The sequence below is a fragment of the Narcine bancroftii genome, chromosome 6 (assembly GCF_036971445.1).
Source record: "Narcine bancroftii isolate sNarBan1 chromosome 6, sNarBan1.hap1, whole genome shotgun sequence".
NCBI classification, from domain to species: Eukaryota; Metazoa; Chordata; class Chondrichthyes; order Torpediniformes; family Narcinidae; genus Narcine; species Narcine bancroftii.
This window is the reverse complement of record NC_091474.1, coordinates 85,870,793-85,889,622: the sequence shown is the minus strand read 5'-3', so window position 1 is coordinate 85,889,622 and position 18,830 is coordinate 85,870,793. Positions and strand designations below refer to the sequence as shown.

The following is an 18,830-nucleotide window of genomic DNA, read 5'->3' as shown; positions in this document are numbered from 1 at the left end:
CTCTAAATTCTGGTGGCAGATACTGGCAGGAAACCTTCCACCAACGAAGAGGGTAGAGATTATATAGTTGGCGGTTGTGAGGAGTAGGAATAATTCCTGGTATTGAAGATAATTGCTCCCTTTGTGTCCTTAAAATATTGCAGCAAACTTCATGCCAGTTGAGTCACTTTGAAGCTTTCTGCAACTCTTAAGGCTGGCTATACATCAAGCCTAGAAGGATTGTTTACTTGCCTTGTTAAAAAACAGTTCCAGTAGGACTTAAAACAAATGCTTTCATCTTTTCTAGCTTTGGCTGATCCTCAGTGACCACCCTTTCACTTAACAGGGTGGATCAAACCAAGAGGCCTTGTTAATGGGCAGCTATAGACACTGGGTTTCACTCCATGAAAGCCCTCCAATGGAGTGGGGGCTCTGGCCTGAGGAGGAGGACATGGGAACAATTGGCCCTGAAGTTGGGTAATGATGAAAAGACAAAATAAAGCTTGAAACTAACCATCATTCTGTGGATAAGAAAGGAAACATTCACGGGTAACACTGTCGGTTATTTTACACAATTGATAGGTCATCTTGAAGGAAATCTTATGAATTGACAGCATGGATGGTATAAGAACAAAATGCTAGAGGCAGACCAAATTCATCGTAGCACACTGGAATCTGATTGGGGTTGGCTATTATATGTTCTCTACATTTACTAACTGGCCTTGCAGCCTCCTGGTTTCAAGCTACATCAAAATGACAACACAGACACAACTGCACAGACAAAACTGGAATTTGGCAGTGTTTTAAGTTCCATACAAGCCTCTTCCCATCTCACTATATGTACAGTTCAAAAAGCCAACAGGACAAATTACCACTGTGCTCTAAATATAGTTTCAACATAGGTGGACAACCAGCACCCACTATCCATTGGCTTGATTAAGCAATCGCTGACTTGAAGTGTGACTTCATGATTTCTATCATATTTGGGTTTGCTTAGTTTATACGTTGTATAGTGTATTTTAATGTAACCTGATTAGTTGTCATTAATGATTTGGATTGTCATTAGGAACTGCTCTCAGAAAGTGTACCAATACCAATTCTAATAAATCTACCACAGTTTCTTTTCGAGAAAGCACAATATGTTTCTGCAGAGGTTTTCGCCTTCCTGCTGAGCCCACATTCTAAATGCTAAAGAAGCAAAAGGATGCATAGAAACTCAACAGTTTGATTACCCAATTTTACCGTCCCTCCCCGACACTCTTCCCTTTCCCTTTTTCAATCTCCTCTCCTCACCTTCTTTCCAATCTTTTGCCCATTTTTAAACCTATCTTTCTTTTTCCTTCCTCCATTTCTGAACTCCCTTTTAGTCATTTTTCTGACCCACTCTCTGTATATTCTTCAATATGCAGAATGTATACAGAATACAGTATTCTTCAATGAACACTGAAGAATCCATTAGTTTTACATTTCAGAATACTAATTTCTTCATTCAGCAAGCTGCAAAGATTTGCCACGTTTTAAGGATGCTCATACTTGCTTGCTTTGTCAACCATAATAAATAGTTTAAAATCGCATTTGATTTCCAATTTTGCTGTGTAAGATCTGTGTATTCAGCAATTGATTCTAAACCTGGCTTAAGATATCCAGACAAAACACCCCATCTCCCTCCCTGCCAAATAACTCAACAACTTATCTGAAGCTGGTAAGCCAATGAATGATGTTACGGTTCAGTTACAGAGGAGCTCACAAGTCTTACTTTTTTTCAACCTTTCAAATGTTTAAATGTTAAAAACCTAGATCCTTAACTTGCCTTATCCACAACATCAAAATCCACACTAATTCCAAGGAAGAATGAATCCAGTTTGGCTCAGAATGAGGAACAGAAATAATCTGAGTTATAGCTTGGGTCAGAATGGTAATTGATGAAAGCAGTGAGGTTAAAACAATGCTAATTACAGTATTACAGTTGGTTAGCTTCACAGTCCTGTTTACAATAAAACATAATAATAACTAATGTGAAAAAACCAACACATTTTAAGTGGTTTACTCATAGTCTGGGAATAGTTCAAGCTGATATGATCAACCAAATTCCCAGACAGTGTTTTTGTGAAGAAAATGGATGTCGTACAAATTCTGAAATCTTTAACTAGTAAAAGTAATGAGACCAAGTGGGCTTCTGATCATTCCCATGGCACTTGGAAAAGCCAGAATGTCATGAGATGTCAAGGACCCAATCAACTTATTTATCTGAAAATTGTTATTTTCACAAAGTTAAAATGAAAATCATGTCTTCTCCTGCAGCTTTGTTTCCTTTGGACACTGAATTTAAGAGCAATGAGGTTATGCTGCAACTGTAAAAGGCACTAGTGAGGCTGCATCTGGAGTACTGCATGCAGTTCTAGTCTCCTTACTTGAGGAAGGATGTACTGGCTTTGGAGGCAGTAAAGAAGGGGTTCACCAGGTTGATTCGAGGGATGAAGGGGTTGGCCTATGAGGAGAGATTGAGTTATCCGGGACTGTAGAACAAGAGGAGATTTTTTTAGAAACATAAAAATTATGAAAGGCATAGATAAGATAGAGGTAGGTGGGGAGACCAAAACTAGGGGACATAACCTTAAGATTGAGGGTAGTAGATTTAGGATAGAGGTGAGGAGGAACTGCTTTTCACAGAGGGTGGTGAATCTATGGAATTTGCTGCCCTTTGAAGCAGTGGAGGCGACCTCAGATTTAAGATAAGTTTGGATAGATTTTTACATAGTAGGGGAATTAACGGATTTGGGGAATGTCAGGTAAGTGCGAGATCAGCTACAATCACATTGAATGACAGAGCAGGCTTGAGGGGCCGGATGGCCTACTCCTGGTCCTATGTTCTTATGAACAGCTGTAGAAGCAACCGACTGGGCACTATGTGTGGGGATGTCCTGCTTTCAAGTTAAATTGCAATGTCAGGATCCCAGGAATCCTGTTAGCACCATTGGGATCGCAGGAGGCCATCCAACAGTTTTAGGACCTCAGAGGTTGGCCAACGTCAAAGTGGAAAGATAGGGTCCAAGAAAGGCAGTCAACAACTCAAGAGGTTCCAGCAATTGTTGGATTCTGAGGAGGTTGATTAAAAAACTGCGAGAGAGGAACCTGGGAACAAGATCTGGAAGTTGAGGTGGATGGAACTGGCAGCAAAAGAAGGATTGTGGTGACCTGGAGAGTGGCATCAATGTAGAGCATATATGGGTGGGGTTTAGGTGTTTCTTGTTACTTGCAAGAGTGTAAGAGTGTGGTGTTGAAGTATCTATTGGGCAAAGTTCTCCAAGCTCCCTGAAATACTCCATAAGATGTGATGTATGGTGAATGTTGTCAGTGGCTACATGCCTGACATAGAGGTCAGGTTGTGGATTATGTTAATCAAATTTCAATCAGCTATAGGCAATTAAACTGAAACTCTTTCACTTTCACAACAATGGATCAAGAAAGCAACTCCACACCACTTCACTAATCAGCGATGAGCTGTAAATCCTGGCCTTTCTACTACTAAGGTGAGACAACTGTCTAGAGAAGGATCTCAAGAGTAGATTGTCCACAGAGTCTCTGACTCTGTTTGGAATTAAGTTGGTCCCTAATGCAGGATTTACAGCTTAAGGGCTTGGAAAAAAAATGAATCCAAATAAAACATTGCAGAGTCTTACTGTTCAATTGCAGACCTGCTATAGAAACTCTTGCTTTGTTATCCTGATAGTTGACACAGACACGAATGGAATCTAGTTTCTTAGCAGCCATCGAAGGAAGTAGCTACAAATTTTGAGGCCTGTGCTGACAGCAGGTTCGTGTTAATCCTTTGAAGTAGGATTAATGCCAAGAATGATTTTCAGGAAGAGCATGCAGAGTATTGGTCTAGACATGTTAGTCGCGACCACATCTGTCTGGACTACCTGGTGTTCATTATGCCAATCACATTTAGTAAACTGTGTAGTTTGCAGGCAGCATTGATCCATGAAGTACCAACTGCAGTCCATCTTCCCTTGTACTGCTCAAGTCCCTGAGCATTCTGTAAAAGCAACCACCCACAATTATAAGCAAGTTGATCTAACCTTTCTTCCTGGGAGCCCGGGCATTCCTGGTTTTCCCTGCAATCCTGTCATTCCTTGTTCTCCCTGAAACAAAAGGAGTTAATTTGATTTTATTACTGAGAAGAAACACTTTGCATTAATAACATCTCTTTTTTTTCCCTCATTTGAAAGCGTGGCTTCAGGTTGCAATGGCACTATTTATAGAACATTTATTAGCGTGTGACAATGAGCAACAGAAGTTCAGTAAAAGTTTCCTTCATTATGTAAATCATGTTTTCCAGTAAAAGCAACTCTCTTTAAGCTTTCTGGCAACATCCTTTACATTTCTTGTAGCTTCGTTTCCTGATCTGATTTGCCCTGTGTATCCCAGTCTTGGCCAGTTTATTACAGTAGTCTGTTTGAGATTAGAACACTGAAATCCTGAGGGATTCTCTGTAAGAGTGCACCAGTGAAAAAAAAAACATCTCCATGGCTTGAGATCTGATGTGCATTTCCCTCTCAATGGTTTAATATCTGAAATGACAGTCTATTTCTCATGATTGCAATTCTCTATCAGTCACCATCTTTGCATTCAAGGTTTAAGCTTCTTTTTATGTCACGTAATAATTCATAAAAATGTAATATGCATGACATACTCCAACTTTTGTCTGGCCTAAGTCAAACAAAGAGTTGCCGTGAGCTTTACTCAGTGCCCCTAACAATAGGAGAAAGAGAACCAAAAGAGAGTCCCTTCAGAGATACGGAGTGTGCGTGGATTTGCCTCCAGTGCTCCTGAAGCCCCTGCAGCTGCACAGACTCCAGATCAAACCATGGGCAACCTGAACTCCAGGTCCAAACCTGCGATATGATTAGGAATCCTTCAGCGCCCAAGGCCTCTTCGGGAGCCCTTCTTGCCCTCAGCACCTCTTGAATCCCGGTTCTGATACTTGGTTCCCATATGCCAGACTGCAGAAGCCCATAGCGAGTCTATACCAATTCCAAAATTCACAATCTCTGGGCCAGTGATTCTCATTGGGGTCCTTACTGCTCCTACTTCCCTTTGGAGACCACAGCACATTTAAGTAGAAGTCTTGTTTTCTTTTCACCTCATGTAACATAAATATGTAACATATTATGTAATCGGTGGGTGAGAAATATGGAAGAAAGTAAAACTTGACTGCTTAACAGGGAAGGAGGGGGCCCCATAAGCTTTGAGCAGAGTCCGAAAGGGGCTAGAGTCAAAATATGGTTAAGAATGGCAGCTCTAGGTTACTCCACTTTAATGTGCCTCCTAAAAATCTAGCTCTTTGACCAGGATCTTCTCTATGGTTTTAAGTCAAACTTTGATTTACTCTTGTAACTCTGCTGGGATGGTTTACTACATGAAAGGTACTGAATTAATGGGTAAACCATGGACAGCCTTGCACCTCGATTCACCAAAGGGAATGGAAAAATATTTTATATTTTAGGAATGGTGTTCTTTCAAGGAATGTCCTTGGATCATTCTGTTGATACTTCCCAAGCGAACTATAAGGAACTTTGAAATCAAAGAATATTCCTGAAAATTTATACACTTCCCAAAATGTATCTTTAGGTAGATTATTAAAACTCTATTAAAACTATATACCATTTACCTCATAATGCTAAAATCTGCACTAAATACTTTCCACATAAACTACTTGCCTTATGCCCTCTTTGATTAATACAAATTATGCAATTTATTCATTGTTCTATTTAGATCTCCAATTTTAAATTATAATGACATAGAAATTGACTTTTTGGCCCTCAAAATTTTGGCCCTCAACCTTTTATACTAACATGACACCAATCACATTTTATTCTTTCCAATTTCCCTTCAAATTTCTCCAGATATTTATTATCCATTAATTTTCAAAGCCCAGAGTATGTCTGAACTTAACAATCATTGTACTTAAATAGGGTTATCTAAATATGCTATTTTATATACATGATGGTATTCAGGCAGACTGAGGGGAATGACTCCATTCCTTAGATAGTCTGCTCTCTGTCTCTCTCTCTGAAGCATTGTTTTTTTTTCACAATGCAAATGTAAACACTAGGGAGAATGATTCATTTGCAGAAGGTGTGCCAATTCAGGATCTGTCTCCAATTCATAACTTATCATTGCCACTATACTTCTCTTGCGAAGTGAGCCTGGGAGAGGACCCTCCAGGGAAGGTGACCACAGCAGCAGATCAGCAAGTCGCCTGGCGGCTGAAGGACACACATCAGAGTGCAGGCTGCTGGAGACCAAGCTTGTGACAACCAAGAGTTGGGACAGAGATTCATGAAGATGCTGATGGAGAGAAGGGCTCCTGAAAGTCCTCAGTTGTTGATAACTTTCTAATCACATTGAAGGTTCAGAATGAAGACCTTGGGTGCTCTGCTGGAACAAACAGGAGGCTGAGTGGCTGTAGAAATAACAGGAGTACAGCAGACTTACCCACGGTTACTGGTGTGTCTGAAGACACTCTCTTTTTCTTATTGGTGGGGGTGTCAGAGTAGAGGTGTCTTTTGGTGAGCAAGGCAAGCAAACTCTGAGTATTGATGAACATGTCAATAAAGGAATCTTATAATTTTCATTTTTCCAATCAATTGGAAATTTATGTTACACTTAACATCCAAAAAAGTAATCTAGTCATTCAGTTCATTACTCTTTTGAGATCTCACACACAAACTGCATTTGCTATTTGCACATTAAGCTTCAATAGTAGCTCACTGTCTGTACGGGTTTTTTGGATATTTTGAGAAAGGTGCACACCCAATGGAAAAGAAGGCCCTACTTGACTTGGGAACTGAGGAAGTCAAATTGGGCATCTTTTGTGACAGTGGTCAGTGTCCTTACAGCCATCCTGTGATTTCACGTTTCCTTTATCATTAAAAGCATTAGGCTGCATTACTTTGTAGATATTTCAATACCAATGTGATATGATGGTAATTGGTGGGCCTTTATGACTTCCCACACATTAATGCTGTTAAACAGGAAAGTCTGCAGATGCTGTGATTGTATGGTATACACAAAGGTGCTGTAGAAACTCAGTAGGATATAAAGAGTAACCAACATTTTGTGCCTAAGTCCTTTGTCAAGGACCTCCTACAGATGCTGCACGACCTGCTGAGTTTCTCCAACGCTTTTGTGCATTCCGCATATTACTGATACTGCTCTTCTCTGAAAGTTTCCTTTAATCTTTCTCTTCCGCTTGTGTTTGCAACAGCCTATGTGCTTCACCACCCCACCTTCTCCCTGAGGAAGTAATCAATTTCCTTTACCAAAGAAGAAAGGACATTTTCTAAATCCACAATAACAATTCACAACTTTTGGATTTGCTGCCTAATACATCCTATGTATTAGCAAGAGAAAGTAAAACAATTTTTAGTTTCTGTTTATGTCCTTTTGAATCCACTTCCTGGTAATGTTTTACCAAATCAGTGTGAACTACATGTGGCAGAAACAGATCCAACATTTTAAGTTCAATGGATCCAGTACATTCACCACAACTGCATCTCCACCTTAACAGCAGCACCTGAGAACCGAACCTTTGCCTTTCTTTTAATTATACTACTGAACTCAACTAAAGAAAAAACCTCTGAGTAAAAGCAAATTTAACTTCAGGAATAATGGTAAAACTCTCATGCAGATGGCTAAGCTCCAATGGGCAGTTATCTAATTCTGTTTTTAAAGTAAAATCACAAGACAGAGGAAATTCTGAAAGTACTTCTTAAATTTACCAATCCACCCAGATCTTACAAATTAAAGGTATTGGTGAGGTCATTGACACTGATACAGATGCTATTCCAGCATATGGGGTTCAAATACAGCGCTCTCTGTAAGAAGTTTGTACATTCTCTCAGTGCCTGTGTGGGTTTTCCCCGGTTGTTCTGGTTTCCTCCCACCCTCCAAAACTTACAGGGTTGGAGGTTAATTTGAGTGTAATTGTGCGGTTTAATTGGATTCTACCATGCTGTAAATATTTTTTTTTAATTAGGAAGATATTCTGGCAAGGCCTAATAAAGCTACTCCTGCTGTGAAATGGATTCAATTCTGTCTTAACAGATTTATGAGTCATTTTGGCTAGGCACTACTCTATTGTGTTCTCCAAATCAATTTGTGAGCTACAAAACGCACAATCAACCATGATTAAGTCAGTCCTTTGCACAACAACCTTTGTATGTGCTATTTTGCCTAATTGTATTGAAAGAGGCACAAAATTAATTTACTCAAAACATCCAGTGGGGTGGGGCTTCATCAGACTATTGTATGTTGCAATTGTGGAAGAATCAAGATGGCAGAAAAACAGATTTAAAAATATACCAAGAAAAATAAACATTTTCTTTTCAACCAACCTTAACTCCATCTCTTCCAGATTGTCCAGGATCTCCAGGTTTTCCAGATTCTCCAGGTTTCCCCTAGAAATATAGAATGTTTGTTTCATGTGATTGCTAGAAAGTGAAGAGCCAGGCAAGAACTACTGTTGTGTAGACAAAGGGTTTCACTATTCCAGGTTTCCCATGTTTGCACTTCATGATATCATCCTGCTCCCTCATTGTCAGTTTCCTGATTTCTCATTCTTGTATGACAAATTGTATTTGTTTTTGTATAATGTCTTTATTATAGTAAAATACCCCAAAGTAGCACAGTGACACAGCTAGTGGAACTTCAGTGACCCTGGATTCAATCATGAGCTCTATGCCGTCTGTGCGGAATTTGTACATTCTACCTGTTACCATGTAAAAGATAGTGGACACAGCCCAGGTAAAACCCTCCCAACCATTGAGAACATCTACAGCAGAGATTCTCAACCTTTTTCATACCACTTTAAGTATTCCCTATGCTAAAGGTGCTCTGTGATTAGTAAGGGATTGCTTAAAGTGGTATGTGGGTAGAAAGAAAAAGTTTGAAAACCATTGTTTTAATCGTACCTGTCATGTGCATGGTTTCATACCTCCAAAGGAAATGGGCCAATGGCAATCTTCCTCAAGCAATATATTTCAGTAACAATTAGGTCTCGAGCAGTGATTCTCAACCTTCCCTTCCCACTCACATACCACCCTAAGTGTAGGTGAATTAATTAATTGAAACAAATGGGCTTAGTAAATCTAAAATCAGTGAAAGGCCAAGTACAAGGCCATCTTTTGGAATGATTTTATATTTCAAAGCTAGTAATGTAAATTTCCCAATAATATCTTGCCATATAGCTCAATAGTAATCCAAATATTTGTTCTTGGATGTTGGATGAAGGGAGCCAATCATTTTTTCCAACATAACTGTCAGTCTGAACAACTACTTCTGGTGTAAAGCACCAACTAATCCAACATGTCAATACAATTTAAACCAGCTGTGGTCAGTGATGGATAAAGTCTGATGATTCATTAAAAAAAAAACCAGCCAACGATTTCCATTTCTAGATCCTAAAACTTGGCTGATGAACAAGTGCTATCACACTTCTGAAGCCACACTGCCCTGGTTTATTGGAACAATTGAATCATCAAAAAGAATGCAGTGAAGAATTTCAAGGAAACTTCCATCTATCAGTGTATCTCCAGGAGTACAGACCCAGCAAAGACTTAATAACAAACTACCAATGCCATCAAATTTCACTCTGTTGCATCGGAACTATCTTAGAGCTGAAAGTTCACCCCCATATTCTGAATTTTGTTGCCTGCATATTCTCTGTGAAATATGGATAATATAAAATTATAACTCAGGTAATTAACTTCTGTTATTAACTATGATCTATTGTATCTCCTCTGTAATTTGTATTCTTTGAAATAATCCAAACATTGGGATGGGATGGTGAGTGTAGTGGTTAGTATAATGCTGTTACAGCATTAGCAACCTGGGTTCAAATCTGACGCTGTCTGTAAGGATTATGTTCATTTTCCCCGTGTCTGCATGGGTTTCCTCCAGTTGCTCTGGTTTTCTCCTACCATTTAAAGCCTACAGGGATTGTAGGTCGATTGGGTGTAATTGGGCATCATGGGCTGAAAGAGCCTGTTATTGTGTTGTATGTCACATTTCAATTTTAAACATTTAAATTGTTTGCAAAGCCTCATATCATCCTGGATTTAGGGACTCTTTTTCTTCTTTGGCTTGGCTTCGCGGATGAACATTTATGGAGGGGTAATGTCCACGTCAGCTGCAGGCTCGATTGTGGCTGACAAGTCCGATGCGGGACAGGCAGACACGGTTGCAGCGGTTGCAAGGGAAAATTGGTTGGTTGGGGTTGGATGTTGGGTTTTTGCTCCTTTGTCTTTTGTCAGTGAGGTGGGCTCTGCGGTCTTCTTCAAAGGAGGTTGCTGCCCGCCGAACTGTGAGGCGCCAAGATGCACGGTTTGAGGCAATATCAGCCCACTGGCGGTGGTCAATGTGGTAGGCACCAAGAGATTTCTTTAGGCAGTCCTTGTACGTCTTCTTTGGTACACCTCTGTCTCAGTGGTCAGTGGAGAGCTCGCCATATAACACGATCTTGGGAAGGCGATGGTCCTCCATTTTGGAGACATGACCTACCCATCGCAGTTTGATCTTCAGCAGCGTGGATTCGATGCTGTCGGCCTCTGCCATCTCGAGTACTTCGATGTTGGAGATGAAGTCGCTCCAATGAATGTTGAGGATGGAGCAGAGACAACGCTGGTGGAAGCGTTCTAGGAGCCGTAGGTGATGCCGGTAAAGGACCCATGATTCGGAGCCGAACAGGAGTGTGGGTATGACAATGCCTCTGTATACGCTAATCTTTGTGAGGTTTTTCAGTTGGTTGTTTTTCCAGATTCTTTTGTGTAGTCTTCCAACATGCTCTGCTCTCTCTGCTCCCATCAGAAAAAAACTGTAGGTGCCACAAGTCTTGCACCACCAGGTTCAGGAACAGCTGCTACCCCTCCACCATCAGACTCCTCAACAACAAACTCAATGAGAGACTCATTTAAGGACTCTTACTTATGCACTTTATTTTCTCTGTGTTGTCTTTTTACAGTTCTTTGTCTGTTTACATGTATACGCTGTGTACAGATTTCTTTGCACTACCAATAATTGGTAATTCTGCCTCACCCACATGAAAAAAAGATCTCAGGGTTGTATGTGATGTCATGTATATACCCTGACAATAAATCTGAAATCAGAAAGTGTAGATTCATTTTTAATTCCTTAGTTATGCACCTGCCTGCCAAACATCAACTCATTCAGAGGTACGAAGCATACAGTAAAAGGTCCAGGCAACAACTTACTGGGAAACCATTGGCCCCAGGCTTTCCAGAATCTCCTGGAGGTCCTCTCGGCCCTGGAGGTCCAGGTGGTCCAGGGGAGCAGTTGGCTTGTCCATGTTCACCCTAAGATTGAATCGAATACCATTAAAATCCATGAAGACAGCTAACACTCAGTTTGCTTTGTCGATTCAAAGAGTAAGTAATTAATATTATGCAGAGCAGCCAATAAGCATACTGCATGACCAAAGAATGGGTTATTAGAAAAGAGTGAAGAAAGAGCAAAGTGGTGCCTGGCCACAGAAAAGGCATTTACCTTAAGATAGAGGCGTCTGATGAACTGGTCAGCGGGTGGTAGTATTTTCAGTCGAGGTGGTGTAAACTGAACAGGCATTAGCCAGAGTCACAGGTCAGTGCAAAGCCAAAGGTCAAGAGGTAGAGTGTTTGGTTTGGAGGGGAAAGGGGTGAATGGAGGAGAGAGGATGGAAAAACACAAGAATGTTGAGATAAGCAGCAGAGCTCGATCACAGAGTGAAAGCCAGCAACAGAAACATTTATAAATGGGTGTTCAGTTGGTGAAAGGAAAATAAATCTAAAACCTTTCATCATTTGCCAAATATGACAGGAAAAGAAAACTAAAAAAAAAATAAAACAATAAAATGATTTTTTTCACCAAAGTACTGCCCTCAATATTCGTTGCTGGCTTTGATAAAGAGAATGTGGACCCAGTCTTATAACAAAGTGTGTGTTCTGGAAATGGTTTCCTGCCATTGGTAACATGCAATTCTCCCAATTCAAACTGAACCTCACTGATTAATAGGGTTGCCAAGCCTCCAGGATTATCCAGAGGTCTCCAGAAACATCTAATTAATCTCCAAGATGCTGGTGGGAATAAAATCCCAAGTAGAATAAAATCACGCTGATGTCACAAGATAGAGGAGCTGAAATAGGCCCATTGAGTCTACTCCGTCATTTCATCATGAGCCGATCCACCCACCCACTCAGCCCCATTTCCTGGCTTTCTCCCCATAACCCTTGATGCTCCGACTAATCAAATACCTGTCAATCTCTGCTTAAATACATCCAACGTCCTTGCTTCCATAGCAGCCCATAGCAACAAGTTCCACAGACTCATGACCCTCTTAACTAATTGTTGCCCTTTTATCCTGGTTATGTCCTCTTGTCCTAGACTCCCCTACCATGGGAAAAATCCTTGCCACATCGACTCTGTCCAGGACTGACAGCAATCAAAATGCCTCAATGAGATCCTCCTCCCCCTCACCTTTCTGTATTCCAACAAGTTCAGTCCAAGAGCTGATAATCATTCGTCATATGCTAATCCCTTCATTCCTGGTATCATTCTAGTTAATTTACTCTGAACCCTTTCCAACACTTTTCTCAAATAAGGCACCCAGAACTGTACACAGTACTCCATGTGAGGTCTCACCAAGTGGTTTATAGAGTTTCAACATTACATCCCTATTCTTGAATGCTATCCCTCTAGAAATGAGTGACAACATTGCATTCACCATGACTTAACCTGGAAGTTAACTTTAGAGTATCCTGCACGAGGACTCCCAAGCCTCTTTGCATCTCCAAATTTTGAATTTTCTCCCCATCTAATTAATAGTCTGCCCATCCATTTCTTCTACCAAAGTGCACAACCATACACTTTCCAACAATGTATTTCATCTACCCCCTCCCCCACTTTACCCATTCTCTTAATCTATCCAAGTTTCTCTGCATCTTTTCAGTATCCTCAGTACCTCCCGTCCTACCACCTATTTTGATATCATCTAAAAATTCAGCCACAAAGCCATCTATTCCATAATCCAAATTATTTACATACAATGTAAAAAGAAGCAGCCCCAACACCGAACCCTGCGTGTGTGTAAATATAATGGCTCCTTCAAAAGACAGGACAACTTTAATAGTTTATAGGATTGGACCTGTTAGTCAAAAATCATCTAATTTATCAGCAAAAAGATGTTTATTTTTTTCTCAAATGGTCTTGGGAAACTGAGTCACTAATAAGATAGAAATAATGGGCAACTGATAATGTGAGTGTAGGGGCAGTGTCATTGGAAGAAGATATCTCTGTAATGAAGCCTCCAGGACTATGTAAAAACTAGAGTTGGCAACGCCTACCAATTAATGAAGAGAAAACAATAAGATTTCTATAACTTCAACTCCATGGGACGATAGGAACATCATACTTGCCGCGAATATTTAACATTATAGACAAGTATATTATATTCAATTTAGGTCGGGAATAGAGACTTTTCTGAATCATTTCACCAATTTGTTTTTCACAAAACCAATTTTGAGCTACTTCCAAGGAACACAGGCCACTCTGTTGTAAGACGGACCATTATTGACGGTGAAAGCACTCACAAACCTTCACAGTCAGGATCTGATTTAGCCGCAGTGCTGCTAGTGAAGTCCCAGGGAACTCCTACAGAATGTAACATAGAAACTAAGTGATTCTATCCAGGGGCAGACAGAATCATACCTCTACATCTATTCAAAAAAATGTGGCTCCCTTTCCTTTCCTTTGAGTCAAGTTTTGGGTTGAACTCCAACTCAACATACTTAAAGCACAAACACTTACAATCCATTAAAGTAATAAGGGAAAACTGTCTATCAATAGTGACTACTTTCAGGTGAGATATTACTCATCTGCTCTCTTGGTGTTTGTAAAAGAGCCAGTGGCACCACAGAGGTTTGCTATCTTTTAATTCCTCGCCTCAAAAAATAAGTTTATCATGTTGCTGTTTGTTGAGCTGTTTTGAGTAAACTGGGTGCCACATTTCCACATGACAATTTAAAAATACTTTACAACCCCATTTCCTCCACATCACACAGACATGCTGGCAGTTTATTTCGTAAATGTAAGTTATCCCATTGCAGTTTAATGGCGAAAAGGATCAATGGCGAGTTGATGGGCATGTGAGAGGGAGAATAAACTGTAGGAGGGCAGTAAAAAAATGAGAGGGATAATGAAACTGATAAAATGAGAACCAGCATGGGTAGAGTGACTGAATGCCTCTTTCTTTTGTCTTTATGAGTATTTGATAAGACAAGATGGGACAAGAGGAACCTTTTCCTTTATGCAGGCACTTTTTTAATCAAAGATTAAAAAACATTACCAGAGATTTTTGTAATGTTCATTTAATAATAGCCTTTTCCCAAAGAATGATTGCTTGTAACAAAGAGTTTACCATGGCTAGTTTCATTACAAGGGGGAAAAATTGAAAATATGAAGGGACTCAAATATGAATAGCCTTGTAAATGATTGTCCAAAACTTTCTGCAGAGACTGCTCCCTCTGTGATTCCTTCATCCACTCCTCCCTTCCCACCAATTGATTGCTTGGCACCTCCCCCTGTGATCACAGGAAGTCCTACACGTGCCCAAACCTCCACCCTCACCACCATTCAGGCCCCAAACAGTCCTTCCAAGTTAGACAATACTTCACTTGTGAATCTGCAGGGGGCATCTAGTGCATCCAGTACTCCTGTTATGGTCTCTTTTACATCAGGGAGACTGGGTACAGATTGGGAGATTGCTTCATTCAGCACCTTAGCTCTGTCTGCTGCAATAGGTATCTCAGTGGCCACCTATTTCAATTCCCTTCCCCATTCCCATGCAGACATGTCTGTCCATGCTCTCGAGTACTGCCTGTAAATTGGAGGGACAACACCTCATATTCTATCTGGGCATCTGCCAACCTGATAGCATTAACATCAATTTCCCTGGTTTTTGTTACCCACCCAGACTCTCTTCTTCCCCAACCCTATTTCTCCTACATATGTCTCTCTCTCTCTCTTTCCATTTCCCTCTGTCTCCTTTCCCCAGCTCTAAAATCCCCAATCAATTCTTACCTTTCCTCTCCTGTCCTCCTATCCACATACAATTATCACCTTTGATCTGTTGGCCTGTGCTCTCCCTCCACCCGCCACCCCCCACCACCCCCTTCTCCTCAGCCCTTTTATTCAGGCTCCTGTCTGCTTTTTGTTCATACCTTGAAGAAGGACTAAGGCCCAAAACATTGGTTAGATATCTTTACCTCCTATGAATGCTATGAGACTCACTGAGTTCCTCTAGCATTTTTGGGCTTTTTATTAAAACTTTTAAAAATGATGATTTTGTTCTTCTATCCATATGGTATACCTACTAACAAAAGTCAGGCAGCCAGATACATGCTTCCAATTCTATACCATCTTTGTTAATGGACCCACTATTGCAAACCAATTACTGTTACAGAACAACATTTCCCAAGGCTCTGAGAAATAAATATAACAACCCCTGCAAAGCATGAATATGACAGGTCATCCTGAGACAATGCATAACATATCACTCATCCTAATGCAGAACAAAGCCAACCAAAATGTTGTGAGTGAAATACAAAAGAAAATCTTAATTAGAACAGAAAGGAAAAAGACAGATAACAATATGGGAGATATGGGAATTTAAGGAATATCGTCACCAAGGAATGTTTCATATGATGGCCCAGATAGGGAAGGAAATTAATAAAATGCTTTTTGAATGTGGGAGAATTTATGATCACAAAGTTGATGATATGAAGCTGCTGTAGAGTTTAAACAATGGAATATCAAGCAGCTAATACAAAGGCTTTATTTTTAAATACAGTAAACCTTATAAACATGCTATGGCTAAGTAACTTCAACTCTCATTCTCCAAAAAAAAATGGGAAAAAGGTTCAGACTTTCTTTGCTTGCATTGCTATGGTGAAGATGTTAAGATTAAATAATATCTTTTATCAAAATACCATTTTCTTGCACTAATCCTATATATCCCTTGATTTCTTCAATAACGACAAATCAAATGATCTTTCCCTTGGGATGATCTGAAAAGCACATCAATGGAGATGCAAAACAGAAGCAGCTTTTGCAACTTGTCTGGAAAGTGATGGAACCAAGATTTGTATAAATGATTCCAAACACAACCGTGACAAATATCAGTTATTCTGACACATGCTTCCAATACTTCACCATCTATGTTAACATATAGAACACAATGAGAAACATGGGCTCACTCTCACAAAGAGATTGCTCGAAACTCAGCTGGCCTCTTATTCCATGCAGCTATAAATGTTGGAACAAAAAATTCTGATGAACCATTTCTAAATTAGATCGATTCCTAGTTTGGTGGGTTTGTTGTATGCAGTGAGATTAAGCAGACTGGACCTTTAGTCTCTGGAATTTAGAAAGATGATTGGTGATCTCACAGAAATTCTTAAGTGTCTTGACAATGCAGATGGGAGTGGGGGTTGATGTTTACCTTCACTGGGGTGTATCACAGTGATCAGTTTCAAAATAAAGGATCAACCGTTTGAGACAGATGAGAAACAAATAACTCTAAGATGGCTGTGGAGATTCAGTCATTGTGTATATTCAAGAGAGAGATCAATAAAATTTTATAGCGTAAAGGAATCATATTAAAGGATATGGGGTCAGTGCTGAGCTAAAAGTTCAACAATTCTTTCGGAAAGGCCCAGGGCTGCTTTTATTTCTTATTCTCTTATGTTCCTATGTTCTGTAAAGATTCAAAGGATATGTTTTTCTCACTGCATTAATCATGCAAAAGGCACCAGAATAAGGGCCTTCAATGGACACCGTTCAAAGACACTGTAAATTATTCCACAAGAAATAACAAATAAATCTAGTTTGAATTGCTCTAAACTGCCTTGAAAATAAAGTAATAAACTACCCCTTTGAACACAAGTTCTACAATTTTTGTTGTCAAAGCAACCAGACATGTCAGGGACTTGGAGTCTGGGGCTAATTTGGACTACTTTCTGCATGGCCTGGTCATGGATCTGTACAGGGTCGTAAGATATGATACAATTCTTTTGGCCATCAATCAATCCATAATGCAGCTTTCCAAAGAGACTGGTGATTTCATTTCACCTACTAAAACTGAGATGAGCCTTTAACAGTTCATTTCTGAATAACAGAAGGTACTGTTTCAACAGAGAAAACATTTGTTAACTAAAGATCACAAACATTTAGAAGCTCTGGTAACATTTTTACCGATGTCACATTTGTAGAAACCCTAAAATAAATGTTGTGTGAAAATATTAATAGTAATAATAAATAAGAGGGTTTCTATTTATGTTAAATGATGAGAAAGTTAAAACTCAACACTGAAATATTCATACAAGCTCATTTTGCTGTCTCTTTAATAATGCCAAGAAATATTTTCAGTGTTTATAATTGAAGTTAAGAGAACTGTACTCATACTGTTTCAAGGGTGCCTTCATTTTAAGCACCAATTGTAATCTGAATGCTGCATGAATTTTAATTCTTCATCCAGCAATAATAAAATGGAAGGATTATGTGAAGCTGTGGATTAATCATAAACAGAACCTTTCTCAATCAACCTGAACCGGTTGATTGATACGGTTACCTGACTTAAGGTTAGATGTGGTTTACTCAACCCCAATTATTTAATTTAAAAACTAAATAAAATTAGACATAAATGCATGGTAACAGGCCCTTTCAGCCATGATCCCATGCCACCCAATTACACACAATTGATCTACAACCCCCAGTACATTTTGAATGGTGGTCAGAAATCCTACACATACAAGGGGAGAAAGTACAAACTCCTTACAGACAAACTTGTTCGATCCCTGGTCCCAATTGCTGGTGTTGTAACACTAATTGTACCAACCATTATGATGCTTCAAACAAGGTGAAGTCAATAGGCACACTGCTTCAGATTGCCTGCACGCATGTTATCTAGTACTTTGAATGAACAAGCTGCAGATGTGGAATTAATAGAAATTGATAGGGTAAGAGAACTAATACAGATTATTTGAGAGTAAAATAAAAACAATGCCTATCACCAGAGCTGTTAGAAACGTCGCTAACTGGAAATAAGTCTACTCTAAATTATAAATGGAATGTTGGTAAGTCATGATTTGGCAAAAATGGTAATTATTTTCAACAATGTACTGTGGAAAAAAAGAATGCCTTGTCCTCAAGCATCCAAATCTAATGATAAAATATGAGCAAACATATTTTCCAATGTAAATATTTGACCAGGGACCTGCCCCATGAAGGCAATGAGTCATCGCAGGGTGAGCTTCCAAAAACCACAACTACAGATGTCTTTCAGGGCTGATTACGAAGGGAATAAATACATTCAATTTAATTATTTCAGAGTAAATGAAAATCAGCAGGCACTTAAAGTAGTGTTGTCATTGTAACCTTGTTGAGACATGCAGCAGACTGAATAGATTGGTATATGGACAAGTTAACAGCAGAGTTAAATTACTAAATTCTGGAGATCCATATTTTGGACATGATCATCAATAGGAGGTTAGTAACACAATGTAATCAGTGTTCGGGCCCAGGCCTGATTTTCTAAACTATTGAGTAAGTTGAGTGTTACCCAGTGGCTGTCAAAGCTCAAGTTAAAACAGTTACAACATGAAGACTGGTAAATATTCTCAGTAAAAGTAGCATTGCAATACTAGCAATGAGCGAGGGTGAATTATTGAGAGAGGTAACTGGATAACTTTAAAACAAAGATGATGGATGGAATGAAATACCATTAATTACATACTTGA

The 18,830-nt window shown here is 39.6% G+C and overlaps 1 protein-coding gene across 1 annotated transcript in view; it reads right to left on the bottom strand.

Annotated features, from left to right (window-relative positions):
- col13a1 (collagen, type XIII, alpha 1) overlaps positions 1 to 18,830 on the bottom strand; it is a 137,718-nt gene that overhangs the window by 74,230 nt on the left and 44,658 nt on the right. The window contains exons 13-16 of the mRNA XM_069885600.1: positions 13,630 to 13,686; positions 11,256 to 11,357; positions 8,382 to 8,444; positions 4,062 to 4,124 (exon numbers count right to left, since the gene is read on the bottom strand). Of these exons, the coding sequence (XP_069741701.1) occupies positions 4,062 to 4,124; positions 8,382 to 8,444; positions 11,256 to 11,357; positions 13,630 to 13,686 (285 nt within the window). The remainder of the gene's footprint in view (positions 1 to 4,061; positions 4,125 to 8,381; positions 8,445 to 11,255; positions 11,358 to 13,629; positions 13,687 to 18,830) is intronic.